Source organism: Haemaphysalis longicornis, unplaced genomic scaffold, assembly GCF_048455015.1.
Source record: "Haemaphysalis longicornis isolate Haplotype H1 unplaced genomic scaffold, Haemaphysalis longicornis Haplotype H1 scaffold_31, whole genome shotgun sequence".
Classification (NCBI taxonomy): Eukaryota; Metazoa; Arthropoda; class Arachnida; order Ixodida; family Ixodidae; genus Haemaphysalis; species Haemaphysalis longicornis.
The window spans coordinates 2,360,490-2,384,166 of record NW_027526340.1 but is presented as its reverse complement, the minus strand read 5'-3'; the positions used below and the strand labels follow the sequence as shown (position 1 = coordinate 2,384,166).

Below are 23,677 nucleotides of genomic sequence, written 5' to 3'. Positions count from 1 at the left end.
CGCACGTGGAGTAGGGAAACGCCGTTCTATAAACGTTGAAGTAGGGCGCCTCGATTAACGCGAGTCTTCGCCGTACGGCGGCGTTCGCATCGAGACACCCGGTTTGGAGCAGTGAAACGCGGGAAATTTAAAATGATTTAAGCAAGCCTTTGGCGTCTTCACCTTGGGAGGAGCGCGATGCAAGAGGAACATGAGAGGTGAGCGGTAAAGCGAAGGGAAGCATTTACGTCGCAAAAGCCAATAAAGACTATCGTCTTTTGACGGCATTTTTAACGGAAGGAGCAGATACGCAGCCAATTTTTTTCTCTCGTCACACTCTCGCTCCTCTCTCGGGGGGGGGGGGGGGGGGACTGTACAGCAGCGCCAGCGACATCGCTGGATCGAGCGCCGCTCCTCGCGCGGCAGCCTGAGCGACATGGCGTGACCGGCTGCCCGGTCGGGCGGGCGCACGAGGACACGGGTTCTCTATGTGTGCTCACAAAATAGAATCTCCCTGGTCTTGCCGACAAACGGTCGTCCTGTCTAAGGCTCCTTTCTTTTGCTCCGGCATAGCGCCCTACAATTAATCTATTCCTGAAGGGTTTACGGAAGAAAAGGTAGCGTGCACATTGTTCAAGCGCTCACTTCTACCATTGCTTTCCAAAAAATATCACGAGCTCTAGATTTCAGGAGATTAACGCTGCAAGCGCGCGTCTACAGTGCAGCCCTCAATTTTAAAACTGTGTACAGATACGGAGCGCGAACACCGTGGACAAGACAGGGCCGAAACGCAGAGGGGACAGAGGAGGATGTCCCACTCCGAAAGTTTCGGGGCCCGTAATCCAGTACGTAAGCGCGCAAAGCCGGCATCAGCTTCCGACAGCACAAGTGGTTTTGAGTCCGCCGTGGCGCAGGACGTTTTAGCGGCAGCGACAGGCTAAGACAGACAGGCATAGTAATAAACAAGAAGACATAGGAGTGCCGCCTGGGGAACGCTAGACAAACTGTCAACTATTTTGCATAGTTTCCGAGAAGTGGCGCTGGCTGGCAGACATGAAAGCACGCAGAAAGGCTACGGAGCGGGAAAGGGTAGGAGAGATCAGAAGGAGAATGGCTCTTTGTCCATTTTTCCCTCACACGTTAGGCAATGATTATAAAAGTGGCGATGCCTGGGTCTAAATGAACCTGCCTGTACCATTTTTGAGGGGTGTTGGGCGTGTCGTAGCTGCTGATTTTTCCGGACGGGTAACCAGTAGGGAGAGCTTTTGGAAATATGAGACGTATCAATAAACGTTCGGCGACTGAATCTCCCTGATGAACAACCGCCAGGCCCAAGTATAGAGAATGTATACACTGATGACTAGGATTTTTTCCAGTGGCCCTGCGAGAGAGATACGTGGAAGCCAGCGTCACCTGGAGTCAGATAGAAGCCCGCCGCGAACCCGGCAAGATTGTAGAAGCAACAGCAGCAGCAACAGAAGCTGCCCCTCCACCCCCCTCGTAGAAAACCCACTATAACGAAGGCATTCCTTCGTTTTAGAGGTGCAATAAAAAGTCAACGGATGCGAGCTCGAAAGAGCACACCTGAATTCTTGTTGTCCCTGCAGCCAACATAGATCGAGCGATTTCTGAGCGCCCGGTCGATAGGAGCCACTGTGTGATGCAACCATTGGCTTGTCCTTTAAACCGTCTAGAATATTTTTTGCAAGGATCCATAACGATAAAATACAAGTTTGTTTATTAAAACGACGGCTCTGTCCTGATAATAATGATACGAATTTTATCAGAAAACTTCAAACAAATCAATAGTAATATTAAGGAACACACACGAAACCGTGGTAATTCCACAGTCACTTTTCGCAGTTTCTCTATAACATACCGTCACTGAATTTTGCGTTTGGTGGTCGCCTCCCCAAGCAACCGTCTAAAGACATGGCTGGGTGATTGTAGTGGCGCCCGATCTAGTTCCGGTTCAACGTATCACTTGGATTGCAACGGGCCGCTAAAACACTGATAACCACATTTTAATCTTACCCCATATTACGTCTCCCCTGCAGATATTACGCTACTGTAGCGCTAAATCTGAAATTCCTTGAATAGCTTTTGCGGGTTCTTCGTGTAAAAAGCGTCTGCACTGACGGAAAGAAATAGTATTTTATCTTTTTGGCTACACTCAAGAGACTGGGAAAATATTGTTTCACGAAGGGCGTAACGCCTTTAATAAAAGGCTAAAAAAGCATTTGGCAACTCTGACCAAAGATTGTAATTAGCCTACGAGACTGAACATTAAAGCGTATCAGCCCTCACATTTCGTCAATTCCCTTTTATTACAGGCACACGCGCACGCACGCACACACACACACACACACATATATAAACAAAGGTTAATGACGTAACAAAACCTCGGCTGCGGACACAAAGACTTTGTTCGCCGTTTTTTATATAAACCTTGCATAATCCATCGAGGCTGTGAAAAGCAGCACAATGCTATGCCGAGCGCAGAAGCATATATATGGGGTCTTGCCAGGGCACTTTGAAACCGCGTGAAACATACACGTTTTATTTTTAGGTAACACCAGAAATGCCTTTGACTCGCTTTGTCCTGGTGGTTTCCTTACTGCTGGCAACTTTCCCAAAGTCGTAAGTATTGAAATTTCTATCAATGCTGCCTGATTTCTTTGATGGACGTTAATTCGCATTTGCAAAAGGAAAGAACCGCGCAACGTTTTCTGGAATAAAAAAAATAAATAATCCGAATTTTTTTTTATGGTGTTTTTAGCTACCAATGTACCATCGATCTACATGGGTATGTAAGCTGAAAGGGGGATGTTTTGTATGGTATATACATTGTGAGGGTTCGTGTATTAGGCGTAAGGTAGATTGCGGATTTAAGCCCTACGTTTCCAATTGGAAGATCATGAAATAGCCCATGCTTGCGTTTAGCAGAACCATCTCCACAACATCCCTATGTTAAGAAGCCGCTGCACACACTACACCACTGGAACGGGTAGTCGAGCTCTTAGCTTTGAAGAGCATGTACATCAACAGATAAGGCAATTACAAGGCGTTTTGGAGCTTAGTGACTCGAACACTACCTGCTGTGGCCGGCACTTGCGCAGCAAGAAGGAGTTTTCAGGAGGTTTTTTTTATTTAGGTATTTATTTGCGCCAGTGAACTGGACCTGCTGTTTGGGCATATTGGGCACCCTGCCCTCCTTCTATTGCAAGACGCAAGGGGTACTCAACCGGGCGTTACAGGCTACGACGGTTACTTTCAACCTGCTACTGTGCATACCGCGAGACATGACAGTTCGGAAAGATTGGTTCAGGCACAAGCCGCAGTGTTTGTTCATCGTGATGTACCGCACACGACACCGAACACAGTTGCATTTTGCACAGATTACCAGAATGTGGTAGCAGTAAGATGCAAACTGGCACCCCGCAAGAGAATGCTCGCAATATCGGTGTACATACGTCCAGACACAAGTGTGCACAGACGAGCAGATTTCGCATGGCTGTGGGATCTTCGTGCGCAAGATCCGCGTGACGTCATACTCATGTGTGGGGCATAGGTCGGCAAAACAGAAAGAAATCACTCAAACTCAATCACAATTTTTTTCATTCACGCTGTACTCAATCAAACTCAGACTCAAAAAAGCTCGTCTGTTCACAAAATCAATCGTACTCACTCATCAAATACTCATTTGTAATCATACTCACTTGTACTCAAACTCATTTGTCCTCACAAGTATTCGTACTCAATCTGTACTCATGAGTACTGAATCTGTACTCATGAGTACTCACTCTGTACTCATGAGTACTGACTCTGTACTCATGAGTACTCAATCTGTACTCATGAGTACTACTCATTCTACACTCACGATAATACTCATTCTGCACTCATGAGTACTACTCATTGTGCACTCATGAGTACTCAATCTGTACTCATGAGTATCCAATTTGTATTACTCACGAATAATCAACTTTTCTGCACTGTTAGCTAGGTCGTATCTCGAATGGAAGAATAAATAATAAAAAATAAAATGTTTAATTGATGAGAAAAACACAGGTTGCATATATATCAGGACAGAGGAAGAAAACGTCTGACGCGGTGCACTGTCGTAGGGCGACTTACTGCGCGAAGGCACGTACATATGAGAGAGCGAAACGGAACGTAAGCACTCGCGTTGCGTCTGGCGTCTCCTCTTGTTTCAGGAATAAAACAACGAAGTCTAGGCCGGGTCGGGCTCAGGGGAGCTCGGGACTTTTCGGTGCGGCCGTGGCCGTAAACTGCGGTTTTGTGCGTGTCTTCGGGTGGCAGCTTTTGTCGTCCGTTTTCGTTTCCCGGCGCGCTGATACTCTCGTAATCGTGCTCCAAATCTGAATTGTGCCTGCCCGCAGGAACAATGAAACGTTCGCGTAGATTGACGCCCGTTCGTATCCAGATCACTGTCCGCTGATTCACATATTCTCGATGCTGGCGTTTGTTTTTTATTGTTCCGAATACTAGAAACTTCATTAAGAGGGTGTTCGTCTGGTTGAGTTTCGGTGAATTTAAAATCTGCTTCATTTTATTGTGTGTGTGCCGTGGGATTGCCTTCGTCAGACTTGAACTTGACAGTGTTTACGGCGTTGCGTTAGCCGCGCCGCTTGCGTCGGCGATTGTGTTCGTGTAGCTCGTCGCGTGCTTGTAGCTTGTGGGGGCGTAGACGTCCGGTTTGTCCGGTGGCGAGCTGCGTTGTGTAGGGATGGCATAGTTCGGCGCGTTGAGGACGTTGCTTGAATTGTCGTGTGCGTTGCGTATGGTGCGGGAGCCGTTTGGCTTTTCGTTTAGTGTGCGGTAGCGTGGCGTTTTCGTAGTGTGGCATGGCTGATCGGTCAAGGTCGGTGCGGCTCCGTGCTCGCAGTCGCAGTGGTTGTTTCGGAAGTGAAACCATTGTGGTGGGGAAACAGGCGTGGTTCATGCCGTCAGTTCGGTCCCACATTCCTTGGTGTCGCAAGCGTGACTTCATCGTTAGGGCATTCGATGCCTTCGTCTGGATCGGGTTCTTTTGTTTCCGTTCTTGCCGTGTCCGTGTCGTCGCTCAAGCCCTCGTTTTTTGCGCGTTGTTTCGAGAATGCTATAATCGCTATCTCTCCCATACAAGCTAGCAGGCTCCGTTTGTCCTGAGTCCGCTTGCTCGCGGTTGCGTCCTCTTGTACGAAGTGGTGTTTGTCGTGTGAGTCTCGGTAGGAGTGTGGGTGCCGGGGATCTTGTTTGTTCTAGCTCGGACATGCCGCATGCGCTGGCCGTGTCGTTGCTCGTTGACGGACCTACCTCCACGAGTGTTATGTCGTTCGTCCGCTGGACATCGGGCTGGAGCAGCGGGTGTGGAGAGCTCGTACGTTCCGGTAGGGTTGAACTGCGTGCGCTGGGTCTATTGTTGCTTGTGGCCAGGTGATTTCTGCGGTTGTAACATTCGCTGGCCAAGTCCGGATAGCAGCAGTGGGAGCGAAGGATGTCGAGAATAGTTGTTTCCTCCGTGTGTGCTGGCTTGGTGGCGTTCCGTGCGCTGTGCATTTCGTTCGCCGTGGTCAGCTCCACTGGTTCAAGTTGGATGACGTTCGTCGCCTCTGGTGCGTTTCGTGCGCTGTGCGTCTCGTTTTATCTAGGAAACTCCCCTATAATTGGTGTGCCGTTGTTCGCCACGTATGGTGCATTTCGGCCGCCGTGCGTCTTGTCCGCTTGTCGTGGCCATATCCACCAATCCGGATGTGATGTCGTTGGTTGCGTGGACCGGCGCAGTGACAGCACGAGCGATAAATGTACGTACTGGCTCCGTTGCGTTCCGTGCTCTCAGCGTTCCGTTCGTGTACGTCTGTACCGGAATAGCGGGTGCCAGGAACGTGGTGCCTTCTGGCTCGTGCACGCTGCGTACGTTGCGCGTCTCGTTGCTCGTTGCTGGAATGACCTGCGCGTGGGCGATGTAGCTCGTGGGCGATGTAGCAGAGCAACGTGTGTTCGCTATCTCGCCAGAAATGCACTGACCTTCAATGCGTTTCCGTAATCGTGCCGATTACCTGGGAGAGGTCCGGCGAGCATGCAATCACAGTTTTGCATGCGTCGTCTCGTTCATGTGCGTGCCGTCGTGCATTCTGCCTGTGTCCGGATCTCGTGCAGTCCAGGCACCGTGGGAAACGTGCGGCCGGCTCTCGCCAGTTATCTCTGAAAACTTTCTCGTTCATCACGCACTCCTAACAACTGACCTGACCATATTGTCAAGTTTCTTAAGATCGTTTTGTCGTACCTTGAGATAGGGCACTGCATATGTTATGCGGCTGATGACGAAGGCCTGCACTAGGCGGAGCGTCTCGCATTCCTGGAGGCCCCCGTGTTTGCCTGATACTCGACCGATCATGCGGCTGATTTGTTCACACGTGGATTTAAGTTTGTTAAGGTCAATGGCGTTATTGCATTTGTTATTACTCCCTTCTAAAACGTCCACCGAACGTTTAACACAGCTCGGGATGCACAATACGATCACTGAGCTCATAGAGGCTCAGTACACGAGTCAAATCATGCAACTGTCAATGACAACTACTGGCAGGCAGGTCCTTGAAGATCTCCGCATTGCTCTACCCCCTACCACTGAAGACAGAGCGGACATCCCTCCCCCTTGGCGCCGCAAACTAATCGTTAAACTTCTGCCCCGTAATATGCATCCTGACCGAAACTCAGGAAGAAGGCAAGCCCGAGCAACAGCCATAACAAAACAATATGGCACCCGTAAAGGCGTATATTATGTAGACGCAGCGGGCCCACACCGGAGGGCATCTGTACGGTTACGGTCCTGCACGAGGGAACACAGGTAGATGGACTATGGGTGAAAACGAGTAAAATTGAGTTTGCTGAAGAGACGGCTATAGCTTTGGCCTCCCCTCACTCTGACGCAACGAATGCCTGACTGGCAACAAGCTTGCCGAAATTTCATCAGGGGTCCGATAGCACTCCTAGCTAGAAAAAAAATTCTCACAAATGCCAATCCAGAAATATCCGACACCATAAAACAACTTGTATGGGTACCTGGCCACCAGGGAGTAGAGGGGAACGAGGCTGCACACACAGCCGCCCGAGCGTCTCTCCCCCGGAGTTCCTCTGACTTCCCAGGCCCTGACTGTACACTTGTACCTTACCCGCTAACCACATTCTCTGAGGTCACAACACACCTGCGCCACGGTAGGCGGGCATTCCCGGTGCCCGCCAAGGGCCTGGATAGAACTGAGGAGCGCCATCTTCGCCGGCTGCAGACGGGCTCAGTCTACAGCCCCACAATGCTCAAACACATCAACCCGTCCTTCTCGGGTTCGTGTAACTTCTGCGGTTAGTGGGCAGACACGTATCATATGGTATGGGCCTGCCAGTATAATCCAGGGTTAAAAGTCAAAGTGAAGCCAACGAGGGAGGGCTAGGAGGCGGCCCTGTCCGGCTGCTCGGACCTAGAGTCTCAGCGGGCTCTCGTCCAGCCGGCACGGGCGGCGGCCTCGACCAATGGGATCCCGGACTGAGGAATACCACCCACGCAAGACAGGCCTAACCGCCTCTCCCTCTCTTTAACTCTGTCTTGTACATTAAGAAAGTTTTTCCTCCTTCTTCTCCTCCTCACGCAGCCTCCTGCTCTCAAACAGCGCCGCTTGCAGGGTCCTCTGCCGTTTGGTGTCGGAGGCAGCCTGAAGTAGCGTTGGCACATTCGTTCGTTTGGAGAGATGGCGACGTTCTCCGTTGTCCTCTAGAAGACGCAAGACGATGTCCTTACGGCCAGAGCAGGGTAGCCTTCGTAATCGTAGTGCGCTCACGAACTGCTGTTTCTTCGCAGAGCATAGGACGTAGCGTTACGTTGAAGACAGCAGTGTGTCGACCACCACTGACATGGAGTCCGTCGGTGCCTCACGTCTGCGTGCCTAACTCTCGCAGTCGGGGTGCGGTTCGTCCACGTTGTTCGTCCTGTCATGGTCTCAAATCCTGATCCTGTCGACTGCAACATCTTAGCTAGGTCGTGGCTCGAATGAAAGGCTAAACAGAAAAAAATAAAATGTTTAAATAATTATGCGAGGCTAAACAAAATATGCGAGGCTAAACAAGGCGTCGCACGCGTTCAACTGGATATTATGATGTCCGATTCACAACTCACAAACGTGCTTAGGTGTACACGGATATTTTATTTCCATTGCTGGAGCAAATTCCACCGCCGCGCCTGTACGGTGGGGCTGTATGCTCACTTGTAAATAGCACTACACGAGACCATATTACTAGCGAACCTGAGCAAAATGTTTCAAAACGGGAACCTAATAAAACCATATGGGCGCACGTACATCAGCCAAATTGTCGCTTGAATGCGCACAGCGGAATGGTGCGGACAATTTCGATGAGAAAAACGTTACAAACCACGCAGTCGGTTTGGCGCGAGTTACGTAAATTAACTGCGACTGTTGAAATGAGCGGTTCGGCTCACGAAACGACTACACAGCGTGACATGCGTCTACGGAAACTTCTGAAGACCGAAAAAGAGGGACTTCAGTACGCCTAGTACGCGCATTGTTAGCAGCCTCCACCGCCTCTTCCCTAAAACAACTGGAAGGGAGCAAGCGCAATGAAGCCGCCACGCGTTCACAGGCCGCGTCAACAAAAATAACTGCCGCAGTCAACAAGTGCCATAGGAGAAGAGCAACTACGGCCACGTTTTCCAACGGGCCCTCCCCCCTCGTTTTTCCCTCTTCACCGTGACCCCTTTGCGAGCGACCGCGCAGAAACGCTTACAGCGCCAAACAGGGACCAGGAAAGGGGGGAGCTGCAGTTTTCGTTGTCTAATTTTGCCATCCTTGACTGTTAAGCTGCACAGCGGCACCGCTAAATGTTTGCGACTCGTACACGCACGTCCGGACTCGAGCTTATGATAAAACTTGTTTGCACTACTGTACTCAAGAGTATACTCAAGAGTGCAAGCACTCGCAAAACCAGTATTCACGAGTATTGTACTCATGAGTACTGTGTACTCATGAGTACTGTGTACTCACGAGTACTGTGTACTCATTAGTACTCATACTCATTAGTACTCAAACTCATGAGTACTCATACTCATGAATTCTGTACTCATGAGTACCCATAATCATGAGTAGTGTACTCATGAGTACTGTACTCACGAGTAGTGGACTTACCCCTGTACTCACTCGTCATCATACTCACCTTTTTTTCTGGGTGTGTACTCAATCATAATCATACTCACTTGTGAGTTTGAGTACAAATGAGTACAAATGAGTGTACTCACGAGTGAGTACGCCGACCTATGGTGTGGGGACATCAAGGCCCATCATCCTGATTGGGGATATGCTCGGGACTCAGTCTGTGAGAAGCTCCTTAGCAACGAAACTGAGGCTGCTGGCCTTGTATTTGCGAACGGCACCGCCTACTCAACTCGACATGGGCTTCACGCAGGCCAGCAGGACACCTCCGCTGACTTAATGTGGAGCACACCTGGTCTTGTGCGCGAGTGGCGATGCGGGCTAGATACCATGGGTAGCGACAATTAGCCAATTTGGTTGGAGCTGAATATTGCGCCAACAACAAAACGTACGCGGCACACAAAGGGTGTGAATTGGGACTCACGCTAACTTTATGCGTTGCGAAATGAGCATGCCATTCCACGTCAAAATTTTGCACGCAGCGGATGACTCAACTTGGCACATCTCAGTCAACGAGAAACTTCCCACATCCGATCAACATCTATTGGACGTGTGAATACGAGGCAGCAGTTGCACCATGCTTACCTCGGAGGTGGAAGGCGGGTCGTGGACCTTCTCAAGGTACGCAACAAGACGGCACAAGCTCGGCGTTATGCAAAGCAACTTGCTCGCGAACTCGACCACTGCGCCTCCTTCGGAGAAAGAACAGGCATTCGAACACTCTGGCAAACATTTCTGGCCATCAACTGTGAGCGCAAACATGGAAACCCCGTGCAAGCAATACTTCTCACGGAAGGCATCACCAATGCAGAATTTCAGGATTTGGCTGCATCTAAGTTATTTCCCCATCCTCGTACACCCCCGGTACCTCAGCTATACTGAAAACGTACTCCAACCTGCGATGACTGTAGAATCACCATTTACGCTACAAGAATTTCTGCACGCCTTAGGCTGCGTGAATGAGCGCAGTGCGCCTGGAAAGAATCGCATCACCTGGCAGATGCTTCGCAATTTAGATCACACTGGCAAGCAGCAATTACTTGAAAACTTAAATCATACGTGGATGTCAGGTACCCCTTCGCCCGATTGGAAGCACTGCGTCGAAAATACCTATTCCTAAAACTGGCAATCACCCAACACAGCTGAGGAACATGCGGCCAATTTCAGTGACTTCGACCCTTTGTAAGCTTCTGGGGAGAATGGTTCTTACGCCTCTCAATTACCACCTTATAGAACGATGTCTTCATTTCCATCAAGCGCAAACGGGATTCTGCCCAAATCTACACACACGACAGCCTCTACCTCCTCCGACGTCTGGCAAACAAGCGCCGCTGCCGGCGAAGCGGTGTACCGAGCATCCTGCTCACCGTGGACCTTGGCAAAGCATTTGACACAGTCCATCCTGAAGTCATTATTCAAGCATTGGAAGAAGCTCGTCCCGGCACACAAATTGTAAACATGGTTATAGCGTTATTTCAAGACTACACATTCGAAATATGTAGCGGGCGTAGCCAACCACGTCAATTCACAAATACGGTAGGAGTGCCCCAAGGGGCAATCTTCTCACCAACCCTATTCAACCTAGTGATGAGAGGGCTTGCAAATTGCCTTCACGATCACGTTACAGGCATTCGTTTTACTATGTACGCCAATGACGTCACCATCTGGACTGACCTCGGGCAGCATGCGACTACAGAACAAGCTGTGACTGCCGTTTAAACTTCTCTGGATGATTTATTCGCTTACCTTCCACAAACTGGCAGGCACCCATCGCCTGAGAAAACCCAGTACATTCTCCTGGGAGGGTCAAAGAGCTAAAGTGAGTCTGAAGCTCGGGGATCAATTAATCCTCCCATTACCTACCCGCAAGGTTCGCATCTTGGGCGTACCATTTCACGAGAACGGAGGTGCTGACGCATGGCTTAAAGAGCTCGCGCCTGCATGGATGAAGATCCTTCACCTCATTAAGAGAATTTCCCATCGCATTGGGGGTGCGGGTACGAAGGTCGCCCGCATGTTAGTAGTTGCACTACAAACTTCCCACTCTTGCTACGGAGCCTAGTATTTTGACCTCCCTCAGGCTCAAATAAAAAACTAGAGATGATGCACAGGGCATCCATGCGTGTGATTACGGGCCTGTCCCGGCACGCGTGAATAGAAGAGCTCCATCGTTTTTCTCGTCTTCCTGCAATAGCTGTGACAATCGAAGAGCGGAGGCGCAATCACTCAAGGCGCCGGACATGGACTCCTTCTGGTCAACGGTCAACGTCTATTTATTTCTGGACTCCCCCATGCACCATACCGACCTTCCAAACATTCCTTCAAAGATTCCACATTGGGAGGATGAAAATGTCCGCCGGCCCCTTCCTACTACCCGAAAGCTTACCAAAGAGTACCACGCTTTCCAACGATCCGCACGCGTGCCGATGCCTATCCTGGGAACATTTTCACAAACGCCTCCTGGGATTCCACCACCCACCGCGCAGGTATTGGTTTTCACCACCCCCAACGTGACGTGCGCCGTGGACTGGTGCTCCAGTACGATTATCAGGAGTGCTCCACGTCTTGTGAACTGGAGTTGCGCGCTATTCATACGGTCATGTATACTATTTATCGCAGCAAGTGCCTCAAGGCGCCTTACCCCTGGAGAACGCCTCATCACCTACACAGATTCCGTTCAGGCCCTCAGAAAATTGCGGCAGATTCCTCGGCGCGGCTGTCTAACTCATCAAATTAATTAAGAGAAGTTGACGCGCACTTCGCGTACAACAAAACGCGTACGTACACGTGACCTGGGTTCCCGGCCACGCGGGCGGCTTCGGAAATGAGGGCGCTCACGCTTTAGCGAGCGCGCTTCTAAACTCCCGCTCACCGCTGCTGGACCACAGGTTCACTACCGTCCACCCACTCTAAGACCACGACGACCAGCGTGACTCTCTGAATCAATGAGGACGGAAGTTCTTCTGGCACGTATACCTTTCGACCCCCATACAATGCCGAGCGGGCTGCCGCGCGTCGCCGAGGTTTTCATCCATAAGGCTCGAGCTGGAGCGGCACTAACCGATTATGTCCTTGCTAAATGGCGAGCTTAAATCCCTCGTCGTGGACGCCAGAAACCTGACTGTGTTGAGCCCTCCCATCCTGACGTCACCTGCCGAATCTGCGCCCTGACAGTCCGTCCTACTATGCAGCACCTAGTCTGGGAGTGTCCCGGTCTTGATAGTATTCGCGCGAGCCATCGCCGCCAAGTGCCCACGTACGAGTTCTGGATCACGCCAGCATAGCACACGCATGTCGCCCGAGTACTGTGTTCCCTCTGGGATTTCGCACGGAAGGCTGGCATTCTGAGCCGGACTTAATTATTATTTTACCCCCTCCTTTCCCTCCCTACCATCCTTACAGGCTCTGAGCCCGCCATTTTCCTAATAAAGTTACATTTATTTACTTATTTATTTATTTATTTATTTATTTATTTATTTATTTATTTATTTATCGCGACACCCACAGTGCCATTGCTGGCATTTGAAGTGGGGGAGACATACAAAAAACTCTGAATACAGGTCTGTAAAAAAAAATCGAACAGTAACAACCGATATAACGCCTTTATACAACGGCGAACAATGAAAGCATACAATATTGAAATGAAACACTTCATCTGCAGACATGCGGCGAAAGTTTCACTTGACGTAGAAGACACTTCCCGCTGAGTTAGACTATTCCAGGCTGACATGGACCTCGGGTCAAAGGGCATTTTAAACAGATTTGCTCTGCATTGAATTCCTTTTACTTTAAGTGAGTGACCCTCCTGGATGAGATATAATCTGGCTTTCGTAAATAATGGTCGCGGTTTCTTCCCGTGTTCGAGTGAAATATGCTGTGAGAAAGCTGCAGTCGGGGCATTTTTCTGCCGTTATGCAAAGATTGCTATCACAGAGAATTTATTGCACGGAACACACTGAAATTCCTATTATAGGCATTGCAAACAAATCCCACAGGTAAATTTTGAATCCTGTATATATCCGCTCTATATCTGCACAGTAAATGAAAACAAGCCGGATAAGGAGTTTCATTAGGTGCATGCTCCCGTAAATCCCCCAGGAGTACAAAGCTTACTCCCCATTGCGGAGTGCATAAAGGACTATACGCCTAAACACGCCGTCAAACAAGTGACGGTGTAAACACGGAGCGATAACACACCATTTGTCCGACCGAGGACGGGGTTAAGCACAAAACCTACAAGAAAACTTGGCCTTGGGATATTCATGACAGGAAAAGCTTCATCCATGAGCGGAGTTAACGACAAGCCCTTCGCGAGATCTCAACGCAAACGAGAGGAAAGTCGTCAAGATAGCCGCTGCTCGCGGTGGACGTGCCGCGACACAGCGTGCTCCGATGCCGCGTGCAGTTTCCAAAAAGTAACGACCGTGCCGCTTAAACGGCACACAAAAAAGTAATGTATCAGCAAGACCAACTAAGACTTTTGCCGACGTATTGCGTGGTGCATGCGTTCGTTTCGCCGTGGTAGAATGTGGCGGTGGGTGCGTGCGGGAGCACGAACAGGATACTTCAAGTGGCGATCGGATCAACAACAAGGGTCGGACTCGTCCACGCATAAAAGTGTTGCGCTGTGAAAGCAACCAATCTTCCTACACAGCAAGGGGGATGTGGCAAACGGTAGGAAGGCTTTCTGGCCTACAGTTTGTACTTAGGTAGGTGCATACTCAATGTTGTCAGCTAACGCCATGATGTATCTCAAAGCCGTGAATTTTAATTTTGATTTAAATATGCTACCGTCGCGGACTGTGACGTGGTGGTGGTGGCGTAAAAGTGAATGTGTTTGCGTCTGGCTGCAATCATTTGCTAAGAGCGACCCGCCTAATGTCTTCATTCTTCCTTAAAAAATATTCCAGGAGCTGCACTTTGCTTCAAACTAAGAAAAGTCGGTCAAAGAGAAGCAAGTCTTTTCCGCAATGGCACTATCGTTTGTAATGTTCAGTTCACATTTCTTTTTTTTTTTTGTAAACAGCGAATGATTGTACAAAGTAGCCATACATGTCTATTTATTTATTTTGTTTTCCTAGCCTAAAGTCTTCCATCGTTCTTTATATCCATGAGTTTCCAGTGCCAGAAAAGCTCTAAATGCGCCCTAAACACGCCGCGCTGGTGTTGCTTCAAGAGGACATCGCCCGCTTCGTCCTCCGTCAGGCGGGGAGAAAATCTCCCCATTGTTTTTTGAGAACGTTCACGAAGGCCGTACCGCACACACCAAAGCACTGCCACGCCCCCCTTCCCCCCCCCCCCCCGTTTAGTGAACGCGATTAAAAGAAGGGGGATAGGATATGCGCACATGATGGTGATGATTAATGCTATTGGCTTTCCCTTTGTAGCGGGGCGATGACTTGCCATCTTACCAAAAAGGACTAATATACCTGTAAGCCCGCTGCGGAATTCTCGTTTTGTTTACGGACGGGACGCGAAGTCGGGGGCCGCCGAGGGCATGCTTTGCGTTCCTTCCTTTTGTGCGGCGAGAGACGGGGGAGCTTAACCCGAGTAGCTTTGTTGCGCTGGTATGCGGTGAGCTCGACCGGGAGATCTCAGTGAACGGCGCGGGGTTCGCTCGGTCAGCGCGCACGCCCCTATTATGGCTTGCCGACATTGGGGAGCGGCTCGGTCGTCGTCAAGGCTGACGAGCTGACGGGAAGCGAAGGGATGCCGTCTCGTACTGTCAAAAAGGCGCGCGGCGTAGGCTTTGAGGACTTGCGAAGCCGTGCGGTCCGTTTATGGTCATTCGCCTCGAGAATGGTCACCTGGGCTTAGAGCAGCTCTTCCCGCGGGTCAGGCGGCGGACGTCCCTTGGCCTGGGGAGGGGATTAGCCTCGACTCCCTCATTGTATCAGCGAGCGCGCGCGGCCAAAGGCATGGCGGCAGGGCGCAGACACCCTAAGATGCTATCCAAGACCGCTTTAAGCCGTTCGGCTTCGGCTTTTGAGCAGAGGCCGCCCGCTCAACGTAATGGCGTGACTACTCCTCGCGGTGTGCGACTTTGCGTAGGCAAAGCGTGTCCTCTGCTTGGCGGTGGCAATAACGTACGCAGGAAGCGTGCTAGGATTTGCATCAGAGAGAGAGTGTGTGGTCATGTGACCGCAGGGGGTGGCATGTTTATGATCGCCTGGTTCTTTTTTTTTTGCTTGTGTTTTATTTGTTTGGAGTTAACCACTCGGGGCTTTGAGAGCTGATGTCACCCTGATGTCAGCCCGGATATCCGTCTGACATCATGTGAACTCTTGCACCAGTGGGGGCGCCGCCCAAATCCTATAAATGTTAGGAACCCCATTACCGGGGTCGGATTTTACTTCTTGCAGGCGCTTCGCGCTATCGGCTATGCCGAGTGCCCTTCTAAGGTCCACCACTTGGGTCCATTCTCGTTTGTAGGTACCCTGTACCATCGGCTATGCCGAGAGTTGTAACGAGTAACCCCATTTTATGTATATATTGTAAATTTCTCTTGTAAATAGTACTGCCTATAAACTCCAAGTTATACCGTACACAAGCCTTCGTCTGATGGCTACCGGAGACCAGCAACCACCGAACCCATCGACTCCTCGACGACCGCCTCCGGCGGCTTAACAGATCCACTGCCGCACCCGCGAACATCTCGTCTGGTCCTCAACGGCTGACGGCGGTACTAGCGGATCTACCTCTGGGGGAGGAGTGCGAAGGAAAAGTTTACTATACCTATGTTTTATACTCTTGGTTTAATATAAGCGCTGCTTAGGGCATGCACAAAAAAAACTTATTAGGCGCCAAATACTTCTTTTTTGTTATTTCATGTGGCAACTGTCCTAGGCAATATTTCCCTCTGCTTTTCGTCCACCAGCATTGTAATCTTCTTTTCGTCGCCTCGACAGCCTTGAAGTTAACTTCTTCTGTGCTACCCTTATATCCTAGGGCTTCTGGAAGCCGAAAATTTCCCTCATGTAGATTTGGATGGAGACCCTCGCATTCTAACACTAGGTGCCGCATAGATTCTGTTTCTTTTCAAAGCAAGTTAACTGGCAAATTGCCTGGCACCGAAAACATAGGCACCTTACGCAGGTTCCTATGCGCATTCCAATGTCGTCATCTTGTTTACATTCTCGTAGTTAAAAATCACCTTCTTCTCTTCGGGTTTCCTGATATTTCTTCATTTTCGTTGTTTGAATACCCTGCTTACTTTTTTTTCTTTTCTTGACCCCTCGGCTTTTGTATTGAGACGTCGCATGTGTGTGGCTTTTCCGTACTATCTGCGCTATTTTGAATTCACTTAACTTTTCCGTAGTTGTTTTACTGACTTGGCTCCTCATGTAAATTCTTGCAAACTGTGTTGCAAACTCGGTAGTAATGATACTCGCCAAATATAGTCCTGATTTACAATTTGATTTCTGTTTCTAATTTTAAATAAATCACATGTTTAAAGAGGGAAGAGATCTAACTTCCGCTTTACAACTTTTGGTCACTTTCTTTGTACTTCGAGCTTATGAGGGAGTAGAATAGGCGCAGAAGTGATGGGCTCACTTTGGAGCTGCAGATAAAATAAATCGGTGTTTCAACGAGCTCAAGCTGCTATGACTATGGGGCACGGCGTAATGGAGGATTTTTATCCGCCTGGGGTTTCTTTACTTTGCGAAAATATCGACACACGAGATTATTGTTTCTCGCGTGAATCCATGTGCAGCAGTCCATGCGCTGATGGCAGTCCTTTCAACAGTGATTCCTCTGCATTTTTTTGGCGAAATTAAAAGTTATTTTGCACAGCTATTAATTGGGGTGAATACTTGCTTTGTGCACACTTTCAAGTCGCGCACGTTGCGCGACTGGGTTCCTGAACCATGGGAACTATCCCATAGAAATGCATGGGGAGTTAGATTTTACAGCGAATTACACAAACAAATAGTCAGAAACCTGAAATGTTGTTTTAGCGTTTTAATCTTCACGTTGACTTCTAGCTTTATGCCAAATATCATTTTGCTTAAGTGGTTTGTCTAGGTTCCCGAGAGGTTGTAATTTTGAGCGAGAAAGCTGGGTATGCGAAAAAATGGCGCTGGGGCCGGGATCCTACTACCATCCTTGGGCTCAGTAGCACAACCCCACTGGGCCACGGAGAAAGAAGTAATTGAGGGCTAGGATCCGCTGGGCTGGGACAGCGCGGGCGGGCGGCGCGCTAATGTCACTGTTTGGCGATGAGGAAAGGTAGCTTGCGGAGCAGCACAACAGATGACGCGTCAAGCGCGCTGCCATAGTTTACATGTGCTTCTACGACACGACGCACAAAAATCGTAATATCATGAAATATATTCTAAAAGGTGCCAGCTATCTTTCTGTAAAATAAATAAAAAGAAGTGCTTGACATTTTAGCAGCAGTTTTTAATAAATACTGCCCTAGTTACAAGCTGTACCGCGCTTGAAACGAAGCACCAAAAGAAAGCCCGGAGTAGACGACGTCTGCCGACGTTGCTTCTGCCGCGTTTATATGAATCGACAAGAGGCGCATCGCATCGCATCAATTTTCGAGCGCATCGCATCCATGTAAACGGGGCTAATGCGCTAGGAAAGCGCGTCGCATAAATGCGCCAGACCGGGGTGGATTGAGGCGCGGAAGTCGACTTTCGAAGTGCATGTAAACGCGAGCGCATCGCATTAGGAATTATGGGAAGGGTGTTTGCTGCGGACCTGCTTCTCTCGCCAAGTTCCGGTAGCGGCAGTTCCGGAACCCGCGCAAATCCAAATGCGATTGTGATGGCTACTCCGGAGCCTGCCGCAATGTGCGCGCCGCGAGTGTGTTTCTCTCAAGCTGAAACAATAGCGTTTCTTGCCATCGTCGACGAAATGAGAATAGGAGAGCTGTTGGACTCACGTCGTCAACGAAACCAAGTTCATTTCGTGCGCGTTCAAGAAGAAATGAGTCGCCTCGGCTACACTTGGACTTGGCAACAGCTGAGGACGCATTGGAAAAATTTGAAGGGGAAGTATAACAAAGTAAGTGATACTGTTTGTTTCTTCTCTAACGAATTCACAGAGCTCGCAGACGACATTGCCTGCTTAGTAGTCGTGCTTGAAATATCGTTCTTTCCTGCGTACTGTAGGAACGGGAGCTGCAGAAGCTAAGTGGTGCGGCGCCATCGAAGTGGCGCTGGTACAACGAAATGAGCGCCATCCTGGCCCACCGCCCTATGGTCGAAGCGCAAGATTACGGCATCGACAGCGACGTAGTTGGCGATGCCGCTATCAGTCCAACACAAGGTAAGTAAATTTGTTTGCTTTGCGCCTTTCGGTTAAAAGTAATGAAACACAACGCTGTTACGAAATAACACCACCTTTGTGTTCATAGTTTCCAATGAAGGCTGTAGAGCAGTAGAAGAAAATCGTTAGCACAAATAAAGAATGCATATATTTTCGATGCGGCTACCATCCGCAGCCTAATGGTTACTTCTGTACAGAGGTGGTTTGTTCAAATCGTGCGTGGACATTTTTTTTATTTATTTATTTACGCCTCTTTCTTTACCCGGTGACCCGAAGGCGCCGCGAAAAACGAGCGCTCATACTAAGGTCCCTGAAAGAACTAAGGTAGCGCCAACTGCTCCCTCCTTCTCCGCTGCCCTCCTCTTTTTTCTCTCCCCTCACCCGCGGCGCCGCCGTCCCTTTAACTCCGCGGCGGGGCCGCCATATTTGTTGGCCACTTGAGAGCAGACGCCCTCGCTACGCTTCAGGGCGCTCGCTGCAGTTTGCTCTTGTTTTCGCGCCGAAATCGCTCTTTGGTAGTATTTATAGGATTTCTAGAGCCCCGTTTTACCAACAGGCACTGAGTGATAGTGTTTTGTTTTATATTTTTGTCTACAAGGGGATATTTGCGGGGCGGATGCCGCTGGCGCATACGCACAGCGCGGTTTTTGTTTACGTGTGCGGCATTCTGTAACACCTCAGGATAGCTCGGGAATGCGAAAGGATCGAGCGTGGACATTTCAAACTGCTCTGTTACGGTAGTTCCGTTCTTGCATTCGCGTGACTGTGGTCGTGCAATCACTGCACAGAGGTCTTGCGCACGGTTCGCGGCAGTATACAGTGCGCTTCATTCGCAAATGCCGTAGTTCGAGCGCTGCGCTTGCGTACTTGCACTCGCCTTTCTTGCGATAATTGTGTATCCTCAGCGGCGTTCACTCTGCGCCCGCTTTTACTAACGACCTACAGCCTACCTTAATTACGCGCAGTTTAGAGTGCTTTGCCGTTTTTGTAGAAATGTTTCCTTCACCTTCATGTCGTTATAGGCTGCTGTGAGTAGACTAAAAACATACACATGCTGTTGTGCGTGTGTGCACGTACAGCGACGTGAAAAGCCCCTGCTTCCCCGACTTCGCAGCCGGATACACTAAACTACACTCGCGGCCGTACGTTCATGTGCGAACCTAGTGAAAAACGCAGACTTGTCATTCTGGGAATACGCGCCAGAGAAGACTGCGATCAATCGATCGGGTAAACTGAAATTACAGTCCCTCTAGGTACAAATTATGTAACTAGTTACTGCTGTTAATTAATCATGCAATACGTTTTTTCACCGGGCGTGGTCGTTTACAGCCGTTATTAATGGAGGCGCCTGGACAGAATTGTTTTGTGCTGGGATATATTCTGGCAGATTTGTACATTGCACTAACACAGGGATACACCCGAAAGAAATTCGAAAGAGGACCAATGTCACGATGATTATCAAGAGAAAACAATAAATCACAAAAATGAATTGGTGCCAGCAAATAGATATTTTATTGGAACAAACGTCCGTAATGACGTCGTGCAGGTGGCTTGTGCTGCTGACGTGGCTTCCCGTGAGAAAAAATGTTGGGAGTGGCATTTGGGTTTAGTTTTTTTAACGCCAAGCTTCTCCAATATCCGTTGCTCAAATTGATCCGTGAAATAATCCTATTGAGAAGGGAAAAGAAATGTCGCCACCGAGTTTGAGATGCGCCACAAACACTCCGCAAATATAGGCAATAATGCATTGCAGAAGGGAGTTAGTGACTGTTCTACCGTAGCATGGTCAAATTCGTGTTCGCGCATCTGCTCAGTGCCGCGTCCGCTCAACTCGCTACACTAAACCAGTTTAGCAAGCGCTTTGCTGGACAAAAATACGTCTGCTGAAAATAATATAGTCGCCCAGTGTGTTTTGGTTCAAATCGCAATGACTGGATACGCTGCGCCATTGACTACTAAGATGAAGTAAGCGCGCACACTGCAAATGTACGGCATCACGTGTAATGCAAACGTAAGTCGTAATTAACGTTCCTCTGTGCATACACGGAAGAAAGGGCGTACAGCCGTTACGGTGCGAATATGCATTTGAAGTGCTCATTCAAACGTGCGCGAATTTAATAAAACGATAACAGAAATTGCGCATCAAACGTACGTCAACGGCGCGGTCACTATATTAGCTGACCTTAAATTGTTTTACCTAGCCGCAATTTTTTTTCTCGCAACAGCCTCAATTTGCGCCGCACCGACCAAGCCCATATTACGCAGCAAATCACTCCGATGTCATAACAACGGGATTATAATACCACCCGGGTAGCTAACACACAAAACATGACTTCACGCCAAAAAGAGCGTACACGCACTCGGAACGCACACAATACATGGTCAGACGCAAGCTGCCGTCGGCCAAAACAAGCATGAATTCAGGTGAACAATTCTCGCGTCACGAAACCCTTACGACAACTGACTGAACATGCTACGCCGCTGATATTGATGCTGGAAGTTAAGCGCGCACATGACAAATACACGGCCTCTTATCCAAACCAAAGCTTACGACGGGACGAACTCGGCGCTGCGCGCAATGCCTACTCAGAACAAAGCGTGGACGACGGTCGCGAAGGGAATACGCATTTCTTCGTAAGTGACCGCTCAAGCTCGCGCAGAATTTAACAGAGCAAGAACAAGCATTCAGAAACTTACCTCGCAAAAGAGTGATGGTAGCGTCGGCCTGAAGTATGCCCGTTCAAATCTATGCAACCAAACTTTTCTCCTTTCTGCGTCGCGTTTCCCGGACGGAATAACGAAGTCTTGTGCCCTGCCTGACGATATTCGCGCTGCCTAAGGCACAACACATCGACACCGAGAAGCAACCTAAAACGACACCGGTGCGACATTTTTTCGAAGCGAGCAGCTAATTCCGGTACTGAAGCACGGTGGCGACGGTGGCTCGGAAGCCAGCAATGGCGTCGCAGCGGCGGCATTGCGCAATGTCCCAGCCGGCGAGGCATCGGCGAGGCGACCCGGCGGCGGAGCAAAAAAAACAAAACCACGTGACTTTTCCCTTGGCCAATGGCGCGCGGCGTTCGCCGGCGAAAAAGAAAATGGCAAAAAACGAAGTAAGAGAGGAGCGCGGGCGAGGGCGAAAGGCGGCGAGATCTAAAGATGGCGCTACCTTAGTAATTTTAGGGACCTTAGCTCATACGCACTGGCAACGCCATCTGAGGAGACATTTTCCAGGCACTCCTGTGTAGTTTGAATTTTTCTCGCCCGGCGGCGATTTTTGACGGCGGTTCAGCGTGTGCGGTTCGCTCCATTTGTTTACGACCATGGCAGACGATGCGAGGTGGAATCTGCCGACTGCTTTCGCTTCGCCTTTGCCAAATTTATTAAAACTGGTTGCATTAGGATTGACTGCATACCAACGTTTCTCACTGGCTTGCTAATGCACTTTTATACTTTATTGCAGAAACAAGTGATGCCGAAGACTGGTCGCTTGAAACTGAGCTCACAGCCGAGTCAACCAACATGGATACTCAAAGGCTACACATCATCGCATGGAAAGCTGTCAAGGGAACAAGAATCGTTTAATGTGTATCATAGCAGTGGACGCAATGTTGTGGAACACGCTTTCGGAAGGCTGAAAGGGCGCTGGCGGGTAACCTTGAAGCAAGCCGATATCCACTATAAGTTTATGCCAAAAGTCATACTTGCAGCATGCATATTGCACAATTTTTGTGAGGAGAGGGGAGACACTGTTGCTGATGTTTGGATGGCAGATGTGAGAGACTCTGACCGTAATTTATTTCCGCAGCCTTCGACGAGAGCTGTTAGCACAAGGTCTGCTTGTGGAGTGCGGGACTTCTTGTGTGATTACTTAGCCCAACATTTTCCACTGCGATCTCCAAGTTGGTGAATGTTCATGGTATTGTCATCAACCAATAAACAAAGGAAATGCACGAAACATGTTTATTCGACAACAAGAAAGCATTTTCTCTGCGGGTTCTCTACCATCGACAGTTTTGCGGCCACAAAAGAGACTTATTGTTTTCCGGCATTCATTTGACGCCCATTTTTGTGCGTGGAGAAGGAATTCAAAACTGGTTGAAATAAATGTGCTATAAATATTTCAATGCTGCCTACTGCCTGCTTCTGGTTCGCTTTTTGTTACTACTGGGCTGACAAGAAAAAAATATTTCAGCTTGAAAAGGACACGTTATTCCCTCTATTGCTACTGGCCATAACAAGGCCAACACATCAGTGAAGTTAAAAAAAAGAGAGAACAAAAAAGTCGTTGAATCCATAACTGAGACCAAAAAGCCATAGATCTAGGAATAAATCCATAGGGCTGGCAGCACTGCGTTGCCCTCTCGCTGCCCTTTGGCTAGTCCTGCCCTGTAGCCGCGTTTACATGAATGCGACAAGTGGCGCATCGCATCGCATCGCGTCAATTTTCTAGCGCATCGCATCCATGTAAACGGGGCTAATACGCTAGGAAAGCGCGTCGCATTAATGCGCCAGACCGGGGTGGATTGAGACGCGTAAGTCGACTTTCGAAGTGCATGTAAACGCGAGCGCATCGGATTAGAAATTATGTCGACAAGAAAAGTAAGCCCAGCAAACGCAGCTTTGCATTTAAAAACGTCTAAATCGGATGTAAGGCGCCAGAAAATGCGAGTCGTGAAAAAAGAACAGAACCAGCCGTGCCGGAAGCTTTGGGAGCGCCAGAAACGCTGCTTTACCTTCGATGTGCGACAGCGTATGGCGCCACCATCGGTTCACTCACGCCGCTCTCGCCTCTCGCCCTCTCGCGGGCTTCTCAGATTTGCGCGCGCTTTTCATGTTGCACAGGCAGGGCAGGGAAGTTAGGACAGTTAAATATGAAGCAATGGCATAGAGGATCAGAACAATCATTGACTTCAACTCGTCATACCTAGCTTCTCAACCAGGTTTTAATAAGAACTCAAAGCCCTTCGTCTAACGGCAACGATATTTGAAACGCGAAGATTTCTTCCGCCGCAAACCAACTCCAATGAAAGTCCATTCACGTGAGGGATTCATCGGCGTCGTCTGCCCATAACGGCAGCCAGCTATGCACTGAAAGACCTTTAATTGGGGAGCCTTTTTGGAAAGCGCGCCGCGCGCGTTTTCTCCCGACAGAAAGCGCGTCGGTGCCGTGCCTGGCGCCGTGACTTTATCGCGCCGCCGGA

General features: G+C 49.4%; 1 protein-coding gene across 3 annotated transcripts in view; it reads left to right on the top strand.

The window, feature by feature from the left end:
• The first annotated feature begins 2,490 nt into the window (after positions 1 to 2,490).
• The window catches only part of LOC144177787 (uncharacterized), a 192,837-nt gene continuing 171,650 nt past the window's right edge, over positions 2,491 to 23,677 (top strand). For all 3 annotated transcript variants that reach the window (XR_013323856.1, XR_013323855.1, XM_077705356.1), the window contains exon 1: positions 2,491 to 2,619. Coding sequence is in view for 1 of the 3 variants with exons in the window: in XM_077705356.1 (XP_077561482.1) it covers positions 2,561 to 2,619 (59 nt within the window). In the remaining 2 variants the exon portion in view is untranslated. The remainder of the gene's footprint in view (positions 2,620 to 23,677) is intronic.